Below are 23,903 nucleotides of genomic sequence, written 5' to 3'. Positions count from 1 at the left end.
TGTTCTTGGATTATCTACATCTGTTCCATTTTTTTAACGTGTTTATTTTAAACAGAGGATAGATGCTGTATTACGTTTATCAGCAGGAGATCCTCTAATAATATAATTCTACATAAATGTTAAAATTGCAAATAATGCCATTAACATACATCACATTCCTTGATTAACGTTACTCTGTTTATAAGATATTACTCGAGCTGTGTGACTTGCAGGGCCTCTAGGCAAGATGCTGTGTCTAGTAGAACTGCATTGGGTAACATAATGTATACAGCTAATCTGCAGTCACTGCAGCTATTCTTTTGTTCCCTCCTTCGTAGAACCAGATGCAAAACGACACTCTTGTGTGAGAGTAATGTGACAACTCCATTTATTTTTATAGAGTTAAAAAGAAAGTTGCATGACGTGAAGCATATGGTCGCCTTATCGTGCAGTATCTGAATATTCTCTTTCTTCAAACATTACATGGCAAGAGTAATTTATAAAGGCTCTAGTCTGGACATTATATTTCAATTCTATTATTACAGTAGTCATGATAAAATTGTAGCAGTTGTGTTTTATAGAATGCTATGCAAAGATGTAAGCATCACAATATAAATATATAATGCATATACATAAGATAAAGCACAAAGGTCTGATGGAACTCCAACTAATAGCTAATGCCTTAGTTGCTCCGGAGAACTCGTTTTTGTTTATTTGTATTTTACAGCCAACACTCTGTTACAAAAACATTGCTCAGCTGACTCCTCCTTGCATCTCCTCTCCCTGAGATTACTGTTCCATAACATTAGTCTAGCTATTATGAATCTAGGCCAATTTAAGGCTTGTAAGCAGGGCACGAGTCCTGCAGGAACGGCGTTCCTTTGCTTTTTCCACAGGAGGAACGCCGTCCCTGTTACATTAGTCCTGCAGGACCGACCTCTCTGTTCTTACCCTCCCTCTGTTTCCTCCCCTGGCCCGGACTGCTAGATTCTGGAGGTATAGGACCTGTGATGTCACCATCACATGTTGGGGGCAGAGCTTAGCTGTGGAGCAGAGGAGAGATCATGGCTGAAGGACCTGTGTGATGCTGTGGAGGGGAGGTCACATGTCACCCCAGTAAGGTATTTACATGGAAGGAGGTTTGTTGCAGTGTGTCACCCCAGTAAGGTAATTACATGGAAGGTTTGTTGCAGTGTGCCACCACAGTAGTAAGAAGATTACATGAGGAGGCGGTTTGTTGCAGTGTGTCACCCCAGTAGTAAGGAGATTACATGAGGAGGAGGAGGTTTGTTACAGTGTGTCACACCAGTAGTAAGAAGATTACATGAAGAGGAGGATTGTTACAGTGTGTCACCCCAGTAGTAAGGACATTATATGAGGAGGAGGTTTGTAACAGTGTGTCACCCCAGTAGTAAGGTGATTACATGAGGATGAGGTTTGTTACAGTGTGTCACCCCAGTACTAAGGAGATTACATGAGGAGGACCTTTGTTACATTGTGTCACAACAGTAGTAAAGAGATTACATGAGGAGGAGGTTTGTTACAGTGTGTCACCCCAGTAGTAAGAAGATTACATGAGGAAGAGGTTTGTTACAGTGTGTCACCCCAAGTAGTAAGAAGATTACATGAGGAGGAGGTTTGTTACAGTGTGTCACCCCAGTAGTAAGAAGATTACATGAGGAGGTTTCTTAAAGTGTGTTATCATGATGATAGGGACATATCAGTGTTGTTACAGTGTGTTATCATGATGATAGGGACATAAGGAGGTTTATGTTACAGTGTATTATCAGAATGATTACCCCTTAAGAACATTGGGAGAGATATATAAAGACCTGTGCAGAGGAAAAGTGGAGCAGTTGCCCATAGCAAACAATCAGATTGCTGCTTTCATTTTCAGAGGCCTTTTAAAAAAAGAAACAAGCGATCTGATTGGTTGCTATGGGCAACTGGTCAACTTATCCTCTGCACAGGTTTTAATAAATCTCTCCCATTGGATGTAAATATACATCTTGGTGCCCTGGTACTTAAAGGGGTATTCCGCCCCTAGACATCTTATCCTCTATACAAAGGATATGGGATAAGATGTCTGATCGCTGGAGTTCCACCGCTGGGGACCCACGTGATCCCGGCTGGGGCATCCCGCTGTCATCACTGCACAGAGCACACTCTCTCTGTGCGTAATGACTGTCAATACAGGGGCCGGAGTATCATGACTTCACGGCTTCGTTCTTTGTGATGTCACGGCCCGTCCCCTTAATGCAAGTCTATGGGAGGGGGCGTGACGGCGGAACGTGACGTCACGAGGGGGGGGGGGGGTCTTTATTAGAAATCTTGGGTGAGCTCCCACACTTTTTTTTCCAGGACTTGACATCTGCTTGTAAGCTGTGCTATTGAACTGCCCTGAGGTCCTCACACATTTACATATCTTAAAGAGGACCTGTGGCCTCCCCAAATATTCTGTGTTTGCTGCTGGTTCCCTGCTGTTGGCTGCACATGCTCTGCAGGGTCACAAGTCATTGCTGTCACTGTACACAACATGGCTGCACACTGCATCGCTCAACTTCCTACTTTACACACTGACAGGATGACCTACTTTAGACTGTGACCTGGGATCTGGTGCCGCACTCGCTCATTTTCCTATATCTGCTGTACATTGCCCATGCACCATGTTTGGCTACCAGCAGCATGCCTATAACCGAACACACAGGTTGGCTGACTCTTCTCTTATCTCTGGGAAGTTATGGCTAGAAACCACATGGGGTGTCAGAAGAGAAAAAGATTCTGCATAGACTGTTACCCTTATCATCCCCCTTGCAGGATGTTATGAGATAACATACATCTCATAATATCCTCCTGCTTGAGGATCACACAGCCAGCAAAGTGTACAACATACACCTTCTTGGGGGAAGGGGAGTATATTTATAAAGTGAAAACGCTCCCATACCCTAAGCTATTAGTAGATATTTGGGATACCACAGGTCCTCTTAAAGGGCTAAATTATATTTTCAAAAATCCATCCAAACCCTGTTCATGTTGCTTTAAAACATCATATCTTAAGCTGCATTCACATCTCGGTTTTACACTACGGGTGCCGGATACGGCTGGGGGAGGGGCAAACCGGGCGCTCCCTTACCCCAGCCAGACCAGCGCTAAACTCCATTTACTTTAATGAGCCAACCGGAGTCAAACGTTGACTCCGGTCGGCTCATTTTTGACCCGTATCCAGTTTGTGACCGGACCTAAAACCGTAGTATACTACGGTTTTAGGTCTGGTCACAATACTGGTTATGGGTCAAAAATGACCTGACCGGAGTCACTGTTTGACTCCAGTCGGCTCATTAAAGTGAATGGAGTTTAGCGCTGGTCTGGCTGGGGTACTGGAGCACCTAGTTTGCCCCTCCCCCATCTGGATCCGGCACCCGTAGTGTAAAACCGAGATGTGAATGCAGCCTTACTCTTGCACTTGTGTTCCAGACTGGCAGTCTCAGTAATTCCAGTTAAAATACAATTAAAATAGAAGTTACTGTAGTTTGTTTGTTTACTTATTTATTTATTAAAAGCAAAAACAAACAAAAAAACATGTGATCATTAAAATTGTATGGGCTATGAAAGGCAATCTGCTCAATGGGAAAGTAAGTATTCAGACCAAACTTTATGAACACATTTAGCACATTTTAAAACAGCATATAAAACTCTCTAGTTAAATTCAATATGTTTCAGACATGGCTATCCTTACTCAATGACAACTTTGCCCAAAATGGGCTAAATAAAGTAAGAAGCTTTTTACTCAAGCTGAATCAGATCACTTCTCTATGCATTGCTACAGTTGAAGCATGGGATCTGTGCTGGCATTAAACTTGTCATACAATAAATGGAGAGTTGGATGTCTTGGTAATTTCTTAAGGCTTTCTGCTCCACCAGACACATCCTTGGTTGACATGACATAGATTTAGTAAAATATATATTTGCTTACTGAGAGAGTTGGGGATGAAAGGCTATATCACTGTGTATTGAAGGCCAGAAATGTCTAGCTATCATTATGCGTCCTTCCATGACAGAAACAGAGGGGCAAATAGCCAAGAGGCCAATAGAAAGAATGGACCCTGAAAGTGATCATAAGAGCACAGGAGTGCTGTTTATTTTAGTGGCTTGGCTATGTAATAATTATTTTGTATTTTTAAAACTTCCTATGAAACCAATGCCTTTTTATTTCCTGACAAAGCTTTAAAGGGGTACTCCGGTGAAAACCTTTTTTCTTTTAAATCAACTGGTGGCAGAAAGTTAAACATATTTGTAAATTACTTCTATTAAAAAATCTTAATCCTTCCAGTACTTATTAGCTGCTGAATGCTACAGAGGAAATTCCTTTCTTTTTGGAACACTGATGACATCATGAGCACAGTGCTCTCTGCTGACATCTCTGTCCATTTTAGCAACCATGCATAGTAGATGTATGCTAAGTGCAGCATGGTGGCTCAGTGGTTAGCACTGCTGCCTTGCAGTGCTGGGGACTTGGGTTCAAATCCCACTAAGGACAACAATAAATAAAGAGTTATTATTATAATAACATCAGCAGAGAGAACTGTGGTCGTGATGTCATCAGATTGATTTAAAAGAAAAAAGGTTTTCACCGGAGTACCTCTTTAAGTAACAGTTCTAGAAAAAAAAAAAAAGATGTATAATCTTCTGACATTAGAATAACAAGAGACTGAAACGTTCCTATGAGCAGGTATAGGTACAGCCTAAGGTTGCATTAGGAAAGCTATTGCCTTGCATATAAGACATGTGCAAAGATATTGATTAAAGACTCCAGACACCTCTTAATATACAAGAATCACAGTCTGAAGATGGAGCAATCAATCACAAAGACAGACTAAAAATTATCTTCATTTTCTACTAAACAAAATGAATCAGACAGCATGATCTCAGCCTGAATGCATATTTCAGCATGATAGACTATTATATTCCATGTCTATCTAAAGTAGAATTTATGAGGCATGTCCCATATAGCAGATACATTAGTAATCACAGGCAGCCACAATATGTGCAGGTGCAGTATAGTGTGCCAAACTTGCTAGCATTTATGAAAAGGGCTTTATAGCTGGAATATTTGGTTTTAGAGCAGTTTTAAAAATGTACCAACCAAGTTTGCATGTACCATAAAGGCAGGCCATAGGGCTTTTATGTGCCCCTTGATGCGGGGGAACCTTTCAGGTTGGTCTCTACATGTGTTGCAGTCTTAGAAAAGAGTGAAAATATACAGTGAAAAAATCATGAAAATGGAATATGGTTAAGTAAACCAGTAAAGCAGACAGAAATATCCTGCACTCACAGCTCAGCCTTAGACTCGAATCTCCTTAACCGGATCAACCGGGGACCAGAACTGCAGAGATGCGTGGGCGCTCAAAAGTGAACGCCGGCAGTTTTCGCGCAAGGTGGGCTTCTTCCAGCCAGACTCACTTCTGCAAGACTCAATTCTGAGTCTACTCCTATATCACGTCCTAGCACCTCCGCTGACTCACTACTAAGGTCATGTATCTGCATCACCGCTACATATTGCCCTCCACCTGCTCAGTGGAACTGGAAAGCTACTCAGTGGTGCCGTCCCACCCCTTTTGACAGACAGGAATATGGTTAAGAGTGAATCAACACCTGAATGGGGGGAAGTTATTTTTTGCTATGTGGCCTTGTGTTCTTTATGTGCACCACTAATTGAAGCATGTATGCTAAGGAATCCATGATCACCATAAGCAGTACAGCATGCTAAATGCTTCCAGTTTCTAACAGTACTTTTATTTTCTAACATCCCTGTTTGCTTGGCTTTTAGTTATGGTTTACTCTGGTTTACTTTAGTTATGGTTTAGTTTATGGTTTACTCTGCAGTTTTACGACCATTTTGTGTAGGTTTTATGATTCCATTTTGAAACCAAATCCACGTGTGGATCTTCATAATTTAGATGATATTAGGAAAAAACGCTGCTACTCTTGTCTAAAATTTACTGGTGTGGAATTAATTTGAAATAGAAAAAATGAGTAAGATTATCATATTTTCTTTATTTTATCTAATTCATTATGATTCACACCTGGTTTAGACATCAAAATCTCAAAGCTGCAACAAAACCTCATTGTGTAAGAGCACCCTAAACCCAAATAGTTCTCTTATTCATTCAAGTGTCAGGGCAGATGTTTCTGGATCTGGTCCTGTGTACTATCTCAGCTGGTTGAAAATTTTAGCATTCTCCATAGTCTTTCTCTGTGACCATGCTCCAGTCCTGGTGTCACATTCATGTCCTCTCTCTGGTGCATCTAACTGCCAACTGGTAAATACTCTGGGAACCTTGACCTGGGGATATCTGCAAAATCCAAACTTTTACCTTACATAAGGTAAAGGTGAAAACCAGGCTACCTTAGACTCTGCATGCCAGTCTACCCAACTAAAAATTGTCTATGACCCAAGGATCCATCATCCAAGAGGTGAATTTCATACAACACCCAATCTTAGTCTCTGATTCAGCAGCATAACAGGAGCATACACAGCTTTTAGAATCTTCCCTTCGTAGCAAGTACTGCTTAAAATGTATATTATGTGTCATTAGACAGTAAAAAAAAAAACTTTTCTTCCAATTAAATGCTTGGGATATGCACCATACATAGAGGCACTGTAAAACAAACAAAAAAAAAAACAAGACTATAAGATATTAAAAAGTAATAAGCATATTAGAAAGTATTCTACATTTATGTTTAATGTTGCAATGAGATAAAACGGTGTAATGCTTGGTAATTTATGAAGGTTATTTCCTTATTTCTTTATTGTTCCAATGCACTAAAATGAGCAATAAATCATCTTAACTAAAAATGTGCTATTTTTTTTGTTTCTACAGCTCCTATATTGTATGTTGATTTTCTAATTGTTATTACATTACATGTTAGGTAACAAGCAAGTAGTGGACATCTAAAATGCAATATGACGTCAGGATGAAAAATAGAGGAAGAAAATGAAGTGTTGCACTAACTCGTGTGTTGAACAGTAGATCTCAAGATAATTCCATGAAGGATCAAACAAAGCATGTAAAGACGATCCATGGAGCGGGGAGCAGAGAGACGCCTCTCTCTTCAACTAGGGGCGTACCACTGAGACTAGTTTTGCGTCAAATGACGCTTCTTGTCAGGTATACATGCATCTGTGATAGGTAAGTTACTCATATATAACAGTATAGCGAAGTATCCTATGAATAAAAGGGAAGAACAAAAACAACCCAAAAACACATGTGTATAGTGCATAGTTAAAAGCAGTTAAAGTACCTCACAGATACCAATGATTTTAAAGGAAAGTTGAGAAATCATTATTTTCATTAAGCCCCAATGGGCCTAAAGCTTTTAGCTTCATTATCCATAGTGTTTCCCTTCGGAGTAATTCGGAATGGAGATCAACCCCATTGGAACATCTGTGACATGCTCTATACCAGCAAATTTTTATTCTTTGGGGTTATTGTTATGTTTTTCAATCATATGTTTAATGAAGCGAGGGGCCTGGTTACAAAGGAAAAGATGCAACGGTCTTCTTTTTGTTTATTATTTTGTTTTTTTGTTTTAAGTAAATCTCTTCTGTCTCTATTTTGTGCTTTTTGATACGCTTATACTATACCCTCTTTAAGTCTGTTATATAATTCTGCTACTTGTTTCTCATAATTAGATGGATCACTATTTATTCTTTTTAACCTAAGCATTTGACTGAGATGTAATTTTTTACGTTTTGTAAGTGGGAACTTTCATAGTGTATAAAAGTTTTTTGCAATATTTTTACGAAAAACGGATGTAGCTAGTTCACCATCTTTTAAAATTAAATCTGATGAAGGAGGAGAGACCCTCCGAAACGCGTTATTGGAAGCAAATAAATAAAGTGTCTTTGCACTTTTTCTTCTACACCTTGTGCTTTATACTTTGGTTGTGAGCAGCGCCTGCATAGGGTCCATTTTTCTTTGGTTTCTTGTCTTAAAATTTATCTGTCATCTAAGAAATCCAAAGAGGTGCCACCAAAATGACTAGTAAAAAACATATTTACATAATTTTCAGCATTCAAATAGGTAACAAAATCAGAAAAATCTATATCAGATACATAACAACATAACCCCAAAGAATAAAAAATTTGCTGGTATAGAGCGTGTCACAGATGTTCCAATGGGGTTGATCTCCATTCCGAATTACTCCGAAGGGAGACACTATGGATAATGAAGCTGAAAGCTTTAGGCTCATTGGGGCTTAATGAAAGAAATGATTTCTCCCCTTTCATTTAAAATCATTGGTATCTGTGAGGTACTTTAACTGCTTTTAACTATGCACTATACACATGTGTTTTTTGGGTTGTTTTTGTTCTTCCTTTTCACTCACAGGTTACTTTGCTATACTGCTGTATATAAGTAACTTACCTATCACAGATGGATGTATGCCTGACAGGAAGAAGCGTCATTTGACGCAAAACTAGTCTCACTGGTACGCCCCTAGCTGAAGAGAGCGGCATCTCTCTGCTCCCCGCTCCATGGATCGTCTATACATGCCTTGATTGATCCTTCATGGAATTATCTTGCGATCTACCGTTCAACACATGAGTGAGTGCAACACTTCATTTTCTTCCTCTATTTTTTGCATTGTAGACTTTAAAATATTTCCTTTTATTCATGAGTATCTGTACCCAGGTTGTTATTCAGTTGGTGCTATATTCTGTGCCTAGATGGTCATATGTTCTCTTACTTTCGTTTCTTGTGAATTGACTTCAGGATAATGCTGCACAGGTTATGTTTTCTGTTACCGTGGAAGTATATAATTACAGGGATTATCCAGGATTAGAAAACAATTGGAGATTTTCCTATCCTAGGTGACGGAAAATATAGATTTTATGAAAGACAGGAGGCGAGCATTATAGTGCATTTCTTTCTTTACTGCGGGAAATATAGCAGCAACATTAAAACGTTTTTTCAATAGTTAACAAGAAAAACTTTGAGGTACACAAATGTACAGGTGTTAATCATAGGTAGTACAACCTAGCATGCTGTATCTAGTAGTACCCAATGAGCATACGGCCCAGGTAATATAAACCCTGCACTAACACAACTAACCCTCTTTCTTTGATGAGCCACTTAAAAAGAACGTTCATATGAAGAAAAATATATGCTAAAGTCTATGAAACTGGAACAACTTGAAGACTGAAATTTTTCTGAAAGGAAGCCTCCGTCAAACGGAAATGTTCATTCATCTGTGAATCTGAAGAAAAACTTGAACAAGGAACGAGAAGATGATCCAAAAGGAACAGAAATAACCCAGATAGGTCCACATGTCCTGGCGATTAGTAGGCTGAAATAAAATAAAAATGGTTAGTGGGTGGGAAAACGGGAGGGATAATGCTCGCCTCCTGTCTTTCATAAAATCTATATTTTCCGTCACCTAGGATAGGAAAATCTCCAATTTTATGACAAGACAGGAGGGCTTCGCATTATAGTGCATGTTCAAAGCTTAAGATATATCTATTATAATGACTCACATCTAAATAATAAATAATCAACTACATTTAAAACTCTAAAACAGAGACATAGAAACATGGTGTTCAGGTCTGAAATAGAAAGATTTAAAAGTGGATTCAGATGACCAGTTGGCTGCTTTAAGGAGATCTGATAGTGATCCCCCAGATTGAATGAGTTTAGTAGAAACAGCGCTTCTGGTGGAATGTGCTCCAAATTTTGATATATCAATATTAGCCATGGCCATGACTGATTTAATCCATCTGGCTAAGGTAGAAGAAGAAACCGGTAAGTGTGGTTTACAATAAGAAATAAGAAGTTGAGAATGAGAAGGATGGCGGATAGATTTTGTCTTGTTCTCATAAGCGAGTAGACAGCGGACAACACAGAGTTTATCATTGTGAGGGAAAGCCGGATAGAACACCTGGTGAATATTGGTTTTGGTTCTTCTATGAACCGAAAAGGACACCCCTTGAGGAGAGAACTGTCCATGAGAAATATCTAGAGCCTTGACATCCGAAATTCTTTTAATTGAGATGAGGCAAAGTAAAGTGGAAAGTTTAAAAGATAAGAGTTTTAAGGACAATGAATCATTATCCTCCCAACTCGTAAAAAGATCAAGAAGAAGATTAACATCCCAAGTGGATTGATATCTAGGAGTCGGGGGTCGTCTAAAACGAATCCCTTTAAGTAATTTGCAAACCAAAGGATGTTTACCGATGGAAATGGAATTAACGGGAGTATGATAAAAGGAAATAGCTGAACGATAGAGATTTATAGTACGGTATGCTTTATCCGCATTAAAGGCATCCGAAAGATAATTCAGAATGTGTGGGATAGGTGCAGATAAGGGATCCAATTCCCGTTGTATGCACCAATCAGCCCAAAGTTTCCAGGCTGATCTGTAAGCAACCCTGGTACCTGGGGCCCAGGCATCCGAAAGAATTTCTCTAGTTGTATGAGAAAATTCTGTCTCTGTGGGAGATGTCCTGAAATTAACCATGCCACTAAAGGAAGTTGATGGGATAATACTAGAGGATGAGAGTTCCCTAGTGGATCTAGCAGGAGATTCTGGAAGATGGGAAGAACCCTTGGGAAATCGATCAGCATACCCAAAATCTGTGGGAACCATGGTTGAGAAGGCCACCATGGAGTTATCAGAACTACAGTTGCTTTCTGCATAGCAACCTGGACCAGAAATCTGGGAATCAGATTGAATGGGGGGAAGGCATATAGTGTTTTCTGTGGCCAAATTTGAATGAAGGCGTCCGTCCCTGCTGATTCCGGATCCGGACGCCAACTGAAGAACCGTGGGATCTGACGGTTGAGTCTGGATGCAAACAGGTCCAGATACAAAGGACCCCAAATCTGTTGTATTTGTTGGAAAACGCAATGATCCAACATCCAGTCGCTGGAGTCTTTCAAATAACGTGAATTCCAGTCTGCTATGGTGTTGGAGAGACCTGGAAGATATTCGGCCTTGAGAGTAATGTCCCTGTCCAAGCAGAAGTGCCATAGGTCCTTGGCTATATTGGACAACATAGAGGATTGTGTTCCTCCTAGGCGATTGATATATTGAACCGCCGAAATATTGTCCATACGAAGTAAGACACATTGTTGAAACTTGTCCTTCGCGAAACTCTTCAGAGCAAAGAAACCCGCTAAGAGTTCTAAACAGTTGATGTGATATTGGGTCTCTGAGGATGACCATTTGCCCCCAGTGGAGAGAGGACCACAACGAGCTCCCCAACCAAGGAGACTCGCGTCTGACTCCAAAATCAAGTCTGGAAGGGAATTGAAAATCGCTTTCCCGTTCCATTCTTGTATGTGTTGAAGCCACCATAAGAGTTCCTCTCTGGCTTCTGAAGAAAGAGGAACCTCGTCCGAATACCCAAGACCTTCTCTTAGATGTTGGATTTTCAGACGCTGCAATGCCCGATAATGTAATGGGGCTGGGAATATAGCTTGAATGGATGCGGAAAGAAGTCCCACGATACGTGCTATGGAACGAAGAGAAATGAGATCCTTGTTGAGAAGTGACCGTATTTCTTTGCGGATAGTCTTCAATTTCTTCATGGGAAGACTCAATAAAGCTGATCGGGTATTGATCAAAAATCCCAAAAATTCCAGTTCTTGAGAAGGAATAAGGATTGACTTGTCGATATTGATTAGAAATCCTAATTCGGTCAGGAGTGATAGCGTCCACTCCATGTGGGAATAAGCTTGATGGACTGAATTGGCCATAATAAGGATGTCGTCCAAATATATTATAAGACGAATCCCCCTTGATCGTAAAAGAGCCACTACTGGTTTCATTAGCTTGGTGAAACACCAAGGGGCCGAAGAGAGTCCGAATGGGAGGCAAGTGAATTGCCATTTTGTGTCGTTCCAAATAAATTGGAGTAAGGGTTGACAAGATGGATGAATTGGGACTGTAAGATATGCGTCCTTCAGGTCGATTTTTATCAACCAATCGTTCTGAAGAAGGATATCCCTGAGAAGATGGATGCCTTCCATCTTGAAATGACGATAGCATATGAAATTGTTTAATATTTTTAAATTTATAACTGGACGATAACCTGAATCTTTCTTTTTTACCAAGAACAGGTTGCTGACAAAACCTGGGGAATTTAATGGGACCGGGATAATGGCTTGTTTGGAATAAAGGTCTTTTATTTCTGATTGTATCAGAATCTGATCCTCTTTTGTAAAATGAATAGGATGAGGAATCTCTGTCTGTATAGGACTGGCTATGAGTTCTATTTGGTAACCTTTCACAGTATTGAGGATCCATTGGTCGGAAGAGATCCCAGCCCAAAGGTGGGAAAAAAGAAGGAGTCTTCCGCCCACTGGAGGATGGGAAGAAAGATTGGGAGGGAGTCTTACCTTGGGGTCTGGAACGTGTGTATCCTCGTTGTCCTCTCGGTCTCCATGGACGTGCCCGGTAAGGGAAGAAGGGTTGTGGTTGTGGTTGAGGGGGAGGGATGTGGAAGGAAGCTCTGTCTGTCTGGTAAGAGGGGCCTCTATATTGTGCTCTATATTGGGGATATCGGCCGGGAAAACGGCCCCTACTTCTCCCGGCCCTTCCAAAAATTTTTGAGGGGAAAACTTTTTTGAGGGATGACTGGGCTTTGTCTAGTGATGAGAAAAGGCCCACGTATTTCGATATTTCTTTAATAAACTGTTCTCCAAAGAGAAAACCTCCTGTGGGGGAAGGAGGTTGAGTGGTAGCTAAGTGGGTCAATTGAGGATCTAGCTTTAATAATATTGATCGTCTCCTTTCAGTACAGAAAGCTTCATTAATGTTACCAAAAAGGCATATAGCCCTCTGTATCCAACCCCTAAGGGTGTTAGCATCCACCATAGTGCCAGAATTATAAGCATTCTCAGTAATTTCCATAATTTTTGTCAGGGGGCCTAATAAATCTAAAAATTTGTCCTGGCAAATTTTGAAATTTCGGTCCATACCTTTTTTGGGATTTTTACCCGATTTTTGAATATATCTTACTAGAATTGGATCTAGTTCGGGTGTTTGGGCAGCATTCAAGGGTAATGTGGGTCTTGGACACTCTGCTCTAAGTTTATTTCTATCTTTACTGTCCAAACTTTTTCTTATCCAATAAGATATGAATTCCTCTATTTCGGGATTAGGCGTCCACTCCCCAGATCTGGGATGTACTATTTGGGAGGGGTCAAAAAAGGGAAGTCCTTGACCATCTAGGATGGTGGACTCAGAAAAATTATTAGAACTATCAAAATAAATGTCTACACCCTCATTATTTTCAGGTACATATGAGGGGTCTTCAACATCCGACAATTCGGAGTAATTGTCTGCCATATCATTTTCATCCTCATATAAAACAGTATCATCACCCTCATTAATCTCGTAGTAGTCCGAGGGGTTAACAGTATCTGAGGCAAAAGTGACCCGTTTATTAGAGTTCTCCTCCCGGGTAGAGGGTATGGGATGGGATTTTTCCGCATCATGTTCATGGTTACTGGTGGAAGGCAAATCAGCATTAGTTTGTAAACCTCTGGCACTGGTAACTATTTTCCTTTGTTTATTAGCAAGGAGGTTGTCATGAGATACATGTCTCCTTTTTGCAGAGCATTTTTTAGCCTGCTGCGTCTGATGTTCTTTATGTGCAGACGTTTGAGAGATAGCCATAGCAACAGATTTGACTAAAGATTCCTGCATAGCTGCCATAGCATTATTAACAGCAGAATGTACGGACCTAGAAACAGAGTGGTCCACTAATAATTGAATTTGGTCATTAGACATTGTTTCAGGGTTAGAAGCCTCCATCCTATTTAAGAATTAATTAATTCAGTCAGTGACCAAAAGAAACAATATATATATTTGAAGTATAATAGAGTACTCTATATGTAGGTAAACTAGGCTATAACCAGTGAGAAGTGACCCAGTTTATAAAATAATGAATTAACAATTAATATTATAGTGAATGACTGTTAAAAGAATAGCAAATAATTCTCTATAAACTGTCCTGAAAAGGACAGTTAAAATAGAAAGGAGTATATATATATATATAAATACACTGCAGGAGCACTGGCTGGACTGAGGAGACAGTGACTGAGCTGTGAGCTGCTGTGAGGTGAAGACGCGTCTGACAGGAGAAAGGCGGGAGTGGTTTGAAGTGATCACCACTTCAGACCAAATCTCGCGACACTACGCTGTGTCTGCAAGATTACGCTCGCATGAGGGAGAAAGGCTGTGTGTGTGAAGAGAAAACTGTGACCTAGCAGAGGGGTCGCCGGTGATAACAGGAGTTATAGATAAGAGGGAAAGATTAGGAACGGAACAGTAATGTTAACAGCAAACGGAAGGGAAAGAGAAAAAAGGAATAAAAGGAGTGAATAGAAGATATGCAATGAAAGTATGGGTTAATGAATGATAATGGAAAATAGGAAATATACAATATAGTAAAATATATATTCACTATACACTGCAATAAGTATGGAATAGAATGGGTACTTATCTGAAGTGTAGCAGCAAAGAAAGAGGGTTAGTTGTGTTAGTGCAGGGTTTATATTACCTGGGCCGTATGCTCATTGGGTACTACTAGATACAGCATGCTAGGTTGTACTACCTATGATTAACACCTGTACATTTGTGTACCTCAAAGTTTTTCTTGTTAACTATTGAAAAAACGTTTTAATGTTGCTGCTATATTTCCCGCAGTAAAGAAAGAAATGCACTATAATGCGAAGCCCTCCTGTCTTGTCATAAAATTAGATTTAAATGCAATTTTAGATGTATGGCAGCAATAAGGCCGGATTCACACTTACGAAGCTCCAGACAGAAATTTGTGAGGAGTTTCCGAGTGTGGCAAGCACTGACAGAATCAGTCTGCTCTAGGACCAAGCAGACAGTACTGCCCTCATAGACGGAAATGTCTGTGGAACGGATTCCACCAGAACATTGACGTTCAATGTCCTGGCTGAATTTTTTTATCACAATTTTATGTCGTAAATTCTGACCAGAAAATTCTGCAGTGTAAATGGGTTCACAGAAAACCCATTCAGCTACACATTAATCTTCATTCAGCTGAATTTCTGACCAAAATTCGTGAGTAGAATTCTGGTAAAAAATTCTGTAGTGTGAACCCGGCCTAAAAAATGGGTGCATAGTAAGTGTTGTCTTTGACTAGTGGTCAAGATGAAGACATAGTTAAATGAGAAATTCATCTTTGCTCACTTTTGTTTTCCTCTCAAGTATCAGTAATCCAAGATATCTGTATTGTTTACCTAATTATTGTCCTACAGGTTAAATGTGATTAATGGCAGATATGTTGTGTACACTTTGTGGTGACTGCTAGAACAAAATAAATCCATTTACTATATGTTGAGTGACATCTTGGGTATCTTTGCATTTTTTCTTTTTGAGTTTCCCAGAATTTGTGTGCTCTTAATAGCTTTGAATCTTTATTATCAGCAAGTTTATTACTATGTGTTTTTGTACTGCAGGTGGCAGCCTATGACTTCCAGCTTCCAGTAAATATCAACTTCACTGGTGGTTTATCTGATGCTGACAGCTCTGCTCCTGTCACCCCAACCCATTCAGAAAAGCATATTGTTGTTCCAAGGCCTCAAATGGTGAATGTCATCACTCCAGTCTGCAAAGTTAATGCTACTGGTATGTCAATACATTTGTCTTTAATGTATTAATAGAGTTAAAGTACCCACATGTCCAAGAAGTGATAGTAAATATGAAGTATGAAGAAGAGATATGGTTTGTCTTTGACCTTCCAGTTTATAAGCGTACTATACTGTACCTGTAAAATTTATTCTCTAAGATAACAGATTTCTTCCATATTCTTAGCAGGATTGCATCCTAATATAACCTTAGAGAGCACTAGTAAAATATTAATCATCTAACATAATAGATTCCTTTCTTCCACATGGCAGTATTGCATCTAAGTATATGGTATTTTTCTCATATTCTGGTCTTATGAACTTTTTAAAGAGCCAATCACAGATCATACTGTAAATGGAGAACAAGTATTAAAAAAAAAAAAAAAAAAAAAAGTCTCTCTCTTGACTTTGGATTAAACTGCATAAATAAACCTAAATATGGGAACACAAACCTCAGGAGCATTCCTTTAATGTTAACCCCTTAAGGACCAAGCTTTTTTCAGTTTTTGCACTTTCATTTTTTCCTCCTTACATTTTAAAAACAATTTTAATCCATATTATGGCTTATTTTTTGCGCCACCAATTCTACTTTGTAAGGACATCAGTAATTTTACCCAAAAATGTACGGCGAAACGGAAAAAAAAATCATTGTGCGACAAAATTGAAGAAAAAATGCCATTTTGTAAATTTTGGGGGCTTCCGTTTCTATGCAGTACATTTTTTTGTATAAATGACACCTTATATTTATTCTGTAGGTCCATACGATTAAAATGATATCCTACTTATATAGGTTTGATTTTGTCTTACTTCTGGAAAAAATCATAACTACATGCATGAAAATGTATACGTTTAAAATTACTAGTTATTTTCTGACCCCTATAACTTTTTTTTTTCCACGCACGGGGCTGTATGAGGGCTAATTTTGTGCGCCCTAATCTAAAGTTTTTATTAGAAACATTTTAGTTTTGATCAGACTTTTTGATCGCTTTTTATAAATTTTTTTGGGATATAACAAATGACCAAAAATACGCTATTTTGGACATTGGAATTTTTTTGCACATATGCCTTTGACCGTGTGGTTTCATTAACAAAATATTTTTATAGATTGGACATTTACACACGTGGCAATACAACATATGTTTGTTTTTATTTTTATTTATGCACTTTTTTTTAATGGGAAAAGGGGGGTGATTCTGATTTTTATTAGGGAAGGGGTAAAATCACATTTATTAACTTTTTTTCTACTTATTTTATTCAGTCTTATAGCCCCCTCTAGGGGCTATAACATTGCATACACATATTGCAGGCACTGTTCAATGCATTGCCATAGGAATGCATTGATCAGTGTTTTCTGCGCTTGATTGCTCAAGCCTGGATTTCAGGCTTGGAGCAATCAAACGTCGATTGGGCAGCCAGGAAGAAGGTAAGGCACCTCCAGCTGTCCTGTCAGCTGTTCGGGACACCTCAATTCCACCGCGGTGGTCCCGAACAGCTCAGCTGAAGTAGCTGGTATGGATTTCTCTCTCCTGTTTTAGACGCCGCAATCAACTTTGATTGCGGCGTCTAAAGAGTTAATACCAGACATTGCCTGATCGTTGTTGTCCGGTATTAGCCGCGGGTCCCGGTTGCTGATAGCAACCGGGACCCCGCAGATACGAAGCATTCTCAGCTTCTGAGCGCGCTTCACAGATTGGGGGCCGGTCACGGACGTAAATATACGTCCATGGTCGTTAAGGGGTTTTCAAACAGCTACCACGTAAAGGGGTACTCTGGTGGAAAATTTTTTTTCAAATCAGCTAGTGCGAGAAAGTTAAACCCTTCCAGTACTTATCCACTTCTGCATACTACAGCGAAAGTTGTGTAGTTATTTCCCGTCTGACCACTGTGCTCTCTGCTGACACCTCTGTCTGTGCCAGGAACTGTCCAGAGCAGGAGCGGTTTGCTATAGGCAGTTGTTCATGCTCCGGACAGTTCCTAACATGGACAGAGGTGTCAGCAGAGAGCACTGTGGTCAGACTGGAAAGAACTACACAACTTCCTCTGTAGTATACAGCAGCTGATAAGTACTGGAAGGATTAAGATATTAAATCACATTTCAGATCCACCTGGTTAACTATGAAGAGATGTTTTCTCAGGATTTTGGGACTGACTGTAGTCTACATATTGTGCCATGTGGTTTTCTAACTAGTTTAGCTCATGAACTCTAAGACAAAAAAACTTTTACTGGTACTTCTTTATTTTTGTTTTTATGCTTATAATAAAAGGGTACCCAAAATGATACCACAAGAACAGGCAGCAGCGTTAAGCTGAGTACTGTGTTCATTTTTGTCTTCTCTTCACTTCTAAGCTCTGCAGTGTGGGCAGTGCACGGTTTCACAGAAAATCTGTAGGACTTTTGGGAGAATCTGGATCCAATTTTTGAGACCATGGGGGTTCCAGTATCCTGTGGATATAATATAGGTCTTATAGGCTGGTAAACTATTTTTTTGCTGTTGCTATATTTAACTCACAGATAATTGTCTTGACTGATTACCATTATAACAGATTCTTAGCCTCTATTCACTGACCGTAAGCAGATGTCTTGAAAGTAGTCGTAGAAGTTTTACTTACTTAAACATATCTCTTTATGTCCTAACATTAGTTACTTAAGTTACTATGCCTTTTCACAGTTTTGCAGCAGCTGCTGAGAGTCTCCACTACCCACATTGCATTTGAATTACTGTCTGGAGTGTTTGATCTGGGCATTGCAGATGACTCTTTGAGCTCCCAGGTAAGACTCTCATGCACAATATCTAGGAAAAATTGATTAGAAATCTAAGCTTATTGTAAGTGAGAGAATATGATGAATTAAAGAAAATTCCCAAAAGCTTCAGTAGATTGTATTCATATGGTAATAACAAGGCACAAATATATTGGCCTATATCTAAAGGGACATATTTGAATATGTTTTGGTCTTTTTTTTTTTCTTAGTAAATATAATTATAGCATATATATATATATATATATATATATATATATATATATATACACACACACATTTTGAGAAATTGAAGTACTCCACCTGTAAATAAATCTCCACCGTTCACTTTCATGTCTAGATACAAGATTCTTAGCTGATAAATTTCTTAAAGGAGCTCTCTGGTTTACATAAAAACAAATGACAGCCTGGTAGGGGTGGAAAAAAATAAAATACACTTTACTCAAGTTTCGGGACACCTACAGCAGCTTTTGGGACATCCCATTCTAAATCCTTAGACATAAATATGGAGTTGGTCACCCTTTTCAGTTACAGCAGCTTTCTCATTTTTGGGAAGTCTTAGTATTTGTGGGGTCAGACACTGATGTTTGACGAGAAAACCTAACTCACAGTCTCCATTCTGGTTTATCCCAAAGGGGTTCTTCCACACTTAGTTCACAAACTTATGCCTTTATGGACTTTGCTTTGTGCACTGGGGCACAGCGGTGCTGGCACAGATAAAGGCTGTCCCCAAACTGTCCCCAGAAAAGTGGAAGCATACAATTCAAAATGTTTTGGTATGTTGAAACATTAACCTTTCTTTTTACTAAAACTAAGGGGCCTTAGTCAACTTAGTTCGCTAGATAGAAAGCATTATTTCCTGTTTCCACAACTCCAGAATACAGTGGCAGCCTGCTCTACTCACTCCATGCAATGTGGGCATTGTGCTTTGTCATATGGGACTTGCATGCAGCTATCCAGCCATGGATACCCATGCCATGAAGCTCCAGAGGGATCACAATTTTTGTGCTGATTTTAATGCCAGACAGGTTTGGTCTCTGCTCTGTTGATGTCATTCCTGATACGCTTCCACATTTTAATAGTATCACTCACAGTTGTTCATGGAAGTAACAAACAGGTGTTTGTGGCAGCAGACACCTGTTTAAATATGGTGCTTCTCAGGAAGCATGTGACCTTGGCACCAAGTGTGATTGGCCAGACGTCCCAGCTTTCCGATGTCAGCGAGGATGATATACATGGACTCTCAGCCGCACCATCATTTCTGTAGAAAAGGGGAAGAAGCCGTCGCCTTAAACATATTACTCAACTCCTGGCAAAAAATGATGGAATCACCACATTTAGAGGATAGTCATACAGGGTTTTTTTTTTTTTTTAACTTTTTTACTTAATACCAAATACACAACTCACGCAAGTTATTGTGCCAAAACCAAGAAGAAAATGCGTTGTAGCCGGGACCAACACCTTGATAGTAGCAGTGGTATCTAGGCATTGGGAAAGGTAAATGTAGGATTTTTTTCTGTTTAAAATGCCCTAAAATTATTTGGAATACTATTCCAGATAGGTAACTATTCACAGAACAGTGGGTAACAAAGGACACTGATGTGTTCCCTTATCACAATGATTTATGATTCACTGTGAGCAGGTGTGCTTTTTCAGAGTAATCATAGTTATAATTTCGGCTGCGAATGGGATCCCAAGTCATCGGGGCGCTCCCCCGCAGTTTGATTCATAGATCTCTCCCTATCCGCATATAGAGAGAGGACTGAAGGAGCAGGGAGAGGCCACTACAGGCCGCCCAGATGACTTGGAGCCTTGTTCCTGGCAAAAGTTAGAACTATGATCACTCTGAAATGGAATTACGCCATTAAAATGTAATGGTGTTTTTACTTATGATGTCTTGTCACATCTTGTTGGCTTCTTGTTTTTCAGCCAATAAATAAAAGAGACAATTAGTCCATTAATTTCAGATCCATTTCAGTCCAGTCCATTTCAGATCTGTTATGATGTAAATTCATTGCAACATGAAAATAGATACACATTTAAAGCATTAAAGATGTTAGGAAAAAGATGCATTTTAATCTAAAACATGATATTCATGATGTAATTACTTTCATACATGTATGGAAGTCCTGACCTTAAAATATGTGAATAAGATCCTTTTCTATCTTATGTTAGAGATCCTTTGCTCTATTCTTTTCTTAGGTGCTTGAGCTAAGCAACATTTCAAAGAAAACAGTGTCATGGAAGTTAAATCTTGATCATACTTGGGAAGCTCTAAAGAATGGAGTTTTCAGATTCAGTAAACGTTCAGGCGAGCTAGAGCCTGGAGAAACAAGTAGGATTAATGTTCACTTTTGCCCTGGTAAGTATAGGGGAGTGATTGATGTTATGATATTATTTGCCACATAGGTAGGTATACTGGTTTTCATTGACTAATGTTCCCTTTTTCTACAGCTGGACCAGGGAATTACAAAGCTGAAATTCCAGTTATCATAAATAATAATCGAGACTCTCTTTATATACCTCTTCATCTGTATGGGAGCTCCAAAAAACCAATGATTACCTTTGATCCTCCATTTATTATACTGACTCCAGTACCTTTGGACACAGAAGTTGAAGCTTTGGTTGATATCATATCAGCTAACTATAAAAGGTATAATAAAGAAATATTCTAATTAATATTACATATTTATTAATACAGAATCACAAGTATTAATGAAAGAAGTTGGCATCACCTTTTCCTGAAGCTAATCCTAACAAAAAACTGTATTGCCCGTCTGACTTCAGCAATTGGAATAGTTAAACACATTTTTTTTTATATGTAAAGCTCTTTAAACACCACCTTTTTCGGTGTATCCATAGACCTCCATGATCCAATGGCCAAAAAAGTGCCATTTTGGTGGATAGTGTTCAGATGGTTTCCATTTACATTCTGTTCAGAATAGAACAAACGTCTGCACTTTTCCATAGAGCAGGGTCCAGTAAAAACGTATACGATGCAGTGTACACATCTGGTGTGCAATTATGTTTCTACTATATTAGAAGATGAGGAATGGTCTCTAATATAGGAGAATTGTGGCAGTTTCTGTATATTGCACAGGCCATTAAACTTTTCTATTGAAAATGTTCTGTTTCTTGGTAGGCCAGCAGCATTAAAGGTGGACATTCCAGAGGTAGAACTGGAAAATGGTGACCGGGAAAAAGTGTTTTCTGTACATTTTCCCAGTGGACAAACTATTTCAGGCTCCGGTCAGTTGAGTGAAAAAATTGTCTGCAAGATCGCCTTCAAATCTTCCACTCCAGTGTCTTGCATGGCTGAGCTGGTATTCACAGATGAAGATAACAACCAGTAAGATACATTTTGTTCCTGATGTTCCAGTGGTAAATTATTTGCAATGTTGTTTTTCTTTATGGCACTTTTCAGCGGTTCTTCTGGCTCGTCTCCTTTTCAATAAGAGAGAAAAAAATTGATCAGCTAACTTGCAATTGCAGTGACAGGAGTCCATTTAAAAATTTTTTTTTAAAAAGATACAGCGGCCAAGATATGGCACTGAACCTATCCCTGCTGAAACCGTATAGGAATAGTCCTAACTTATCAACATCTAAGTCTACAAGATGGCTGATGGTATGCTCTGGCCATCGTCAAGGGTAAACCTATAAGGGGGCATACCCTATTAAAGGAAGACTGAAAATAAGGGAGGGGAACAACGCAGAACACGTGAAGAGGCAGGGGCTGACCGCCGCTTTAAGCTGGGCATCTGCCCCTCCCACAGACACAGGCTGAATAATCAGCCTTAACTATATATATATATTTAGGAAAAATATATTACATTGTTCTATCATTATTAGTAGTAGTAGTAGTAGTAGATGTAATGGGTGGTGTATATATTTATTGGTTGATCTTTCTCTTTCCAGTGATAGATATTCAAACGTGTAAGCCATTCATGGTAAAGATTTTTTTAAATCCATTATATTTTAAAGTTGGAATTAATTTGGTACCAATTTAGTGAATCGGACTATGACTATGTATCTGCAGGATTTATTTTAAGGTTATCATCCCTGTCTATAGTGCTATGGGCTCCAAGTGTTATCAATTTTGGCTCCCTTCCCTCAAGCATTTTAGTTTAAAACCTCTACATTGAAGCATGACATTACCTTGCTTTTAACCTCTGATTTATTTTTGTCGGGAGCAGACAAAATGTTATTTTATATCTGCTTCTTCCTGATATAAACATAGGCCAGACCTGATGATTCAGACATTTATTATTCTTCAAATGTTAGGCCTATTAATAATTAAATTGTGAACATCCTTTTCAGCAAGAATAAATTTTGCAAGAAACTCTCCTTTGTTCCTCTTCCATGAGTTCTCCTAAAAATACTCTGTCTCTTTCCATTGTTTTACAGAGCTGTAATTTTGCATGGTAGCGTTACCCCCATAACTGTTCTGCATGGTTAGCAATAAAGAATAATGGTGACAATAGACTTTTATACTCCCTTGAATTTCATTTTAAATAATACCTTTAATTATTCAATTTGAAAATTAAATGTCTGAAACCAAAGATTACAATCGAAGATACTTTGAATCCCATATTTCTTTGGAGAAACTCCAGTGTGCGCAGCGTAGAAGAAATATATGATCATCTTTCAGTACAACTTCTGAAGGATTCTATGCAGCAGTCTTCAATTACCTAGCATCTAATTTGTTAAATATATGCCACACAATGATGTTCCCATTGAGGAAAATGTCATAATACTTTACAGGATTAGACGAGAGATTAAAAAAAAGAAAAGAATGAAAATAAATAAATAAATATGCCTGTCTTCTAGTTGAGAATAAATGGCAAAATCACAGGGAATGCTTAATGACAATGAGTTTCCTGCGTTTATGAGTTTTTGTCCGCACAGTTGGAGCACAAGCTTTTTTTGGCTAACAGCAGGTTGCAAATGTTGATTCACATAATATATTTAATGACTATTGCCTATTTTCTGTAACTTCTTTGCAAGTGCACATTAGGGAAATAAGTATGCAAACAGCAGAGTGGCTGATGGGTAACAAATGCATTTCAGTCTTTCAAGATGGTGATGTGCAACATATAGAGTGCAATTTCACTGAGCGCTGAGTTTTCTTTATTATCTTTCATTTGTACTTCTATGCAGAAGACTTTTTGGCTAATGAGGAAATATATCGGTAATATAGGAAAGCCTGCCTTTGTGAAAAACACGGACTGTCTTTCTTTTAATCAATTGGATAAATAGTTATGACTAAAACGCTTTTTACTAAACTCAGTTTCTTGTTATTGTCTGATAGCCTTTTCTGTCAGTTAACATGTTTATAAATACAACCTCCTGTACCATTTTTTTTTTTCAAGGCTAAAACATATTTATTTATATAAGGCTATAATTATGTTCTGGTATCCTGCTACATTCCACACAGATACAAATGCAGGGTATGGTCAAACTGGGCGCATACGCAGCGCATTTGATGCTGAGATAAATCTGCC

The 23,903-nt window shown here is 38.9% G+C and overlaps 1 protein-coding gene across 4 annotated transcripts in view; it reads left to right on the top strand.

The window, feature by feature from the left end:
* The window catches only part of CFAP47 (cilia and flagella associated protein 47), a 548,331-nt gene that overhangs the window by 80,059 nt on the left and 444,369 nt on the right, over positions 1-23,903 (top strand). For all 4 annotated transcript variants that reach the window (XM_056556158.1, XM_056556159.1, XM_056556156.1 and 1 more), the window contains exons 23-27: positions 15,477-15,645; positions 18,314-18,414; positions 20,605-20,764; positions 20,857-21,055; positions 21,545-21,751. In XM_056556158.1, coding sequence (XP_056412133.1) covers positions 15,477-15,645; positions 18,314-18,414; positions 20,605-20,764; positions 20,857-21,055; positions 21,545-21,751 — 836 coding nt within the window. The remainder of the gene's footprint in view (positions 1-15,476; positions 15,646-18,313; positions 18,415-20,604; positions 20,765-20,856; positions 21,056-21,544; positions 21,752-23,903) is intronic.

The sequence above is a fragment of the Hyla sarda genome, chromosome 2, assembly GCF_029499605.1.
Source record: "Hyla sarda isolate aHylSar1 chromosome 2, aHylSar1.hap1, whole genome shotgun sequence".
In the NCBI taxonomy this organism is placed as follows: domain Eukaryota; kingdom Metazoa; phylum Chordata; class Amphibia; order Anura; family Hylidae; genus Hyla; species Hyla sarda.
Note: the sequence above shows the minus strand (reverse complement) of the source record. Positions and strands in the feature narration are given on the sequence as shown.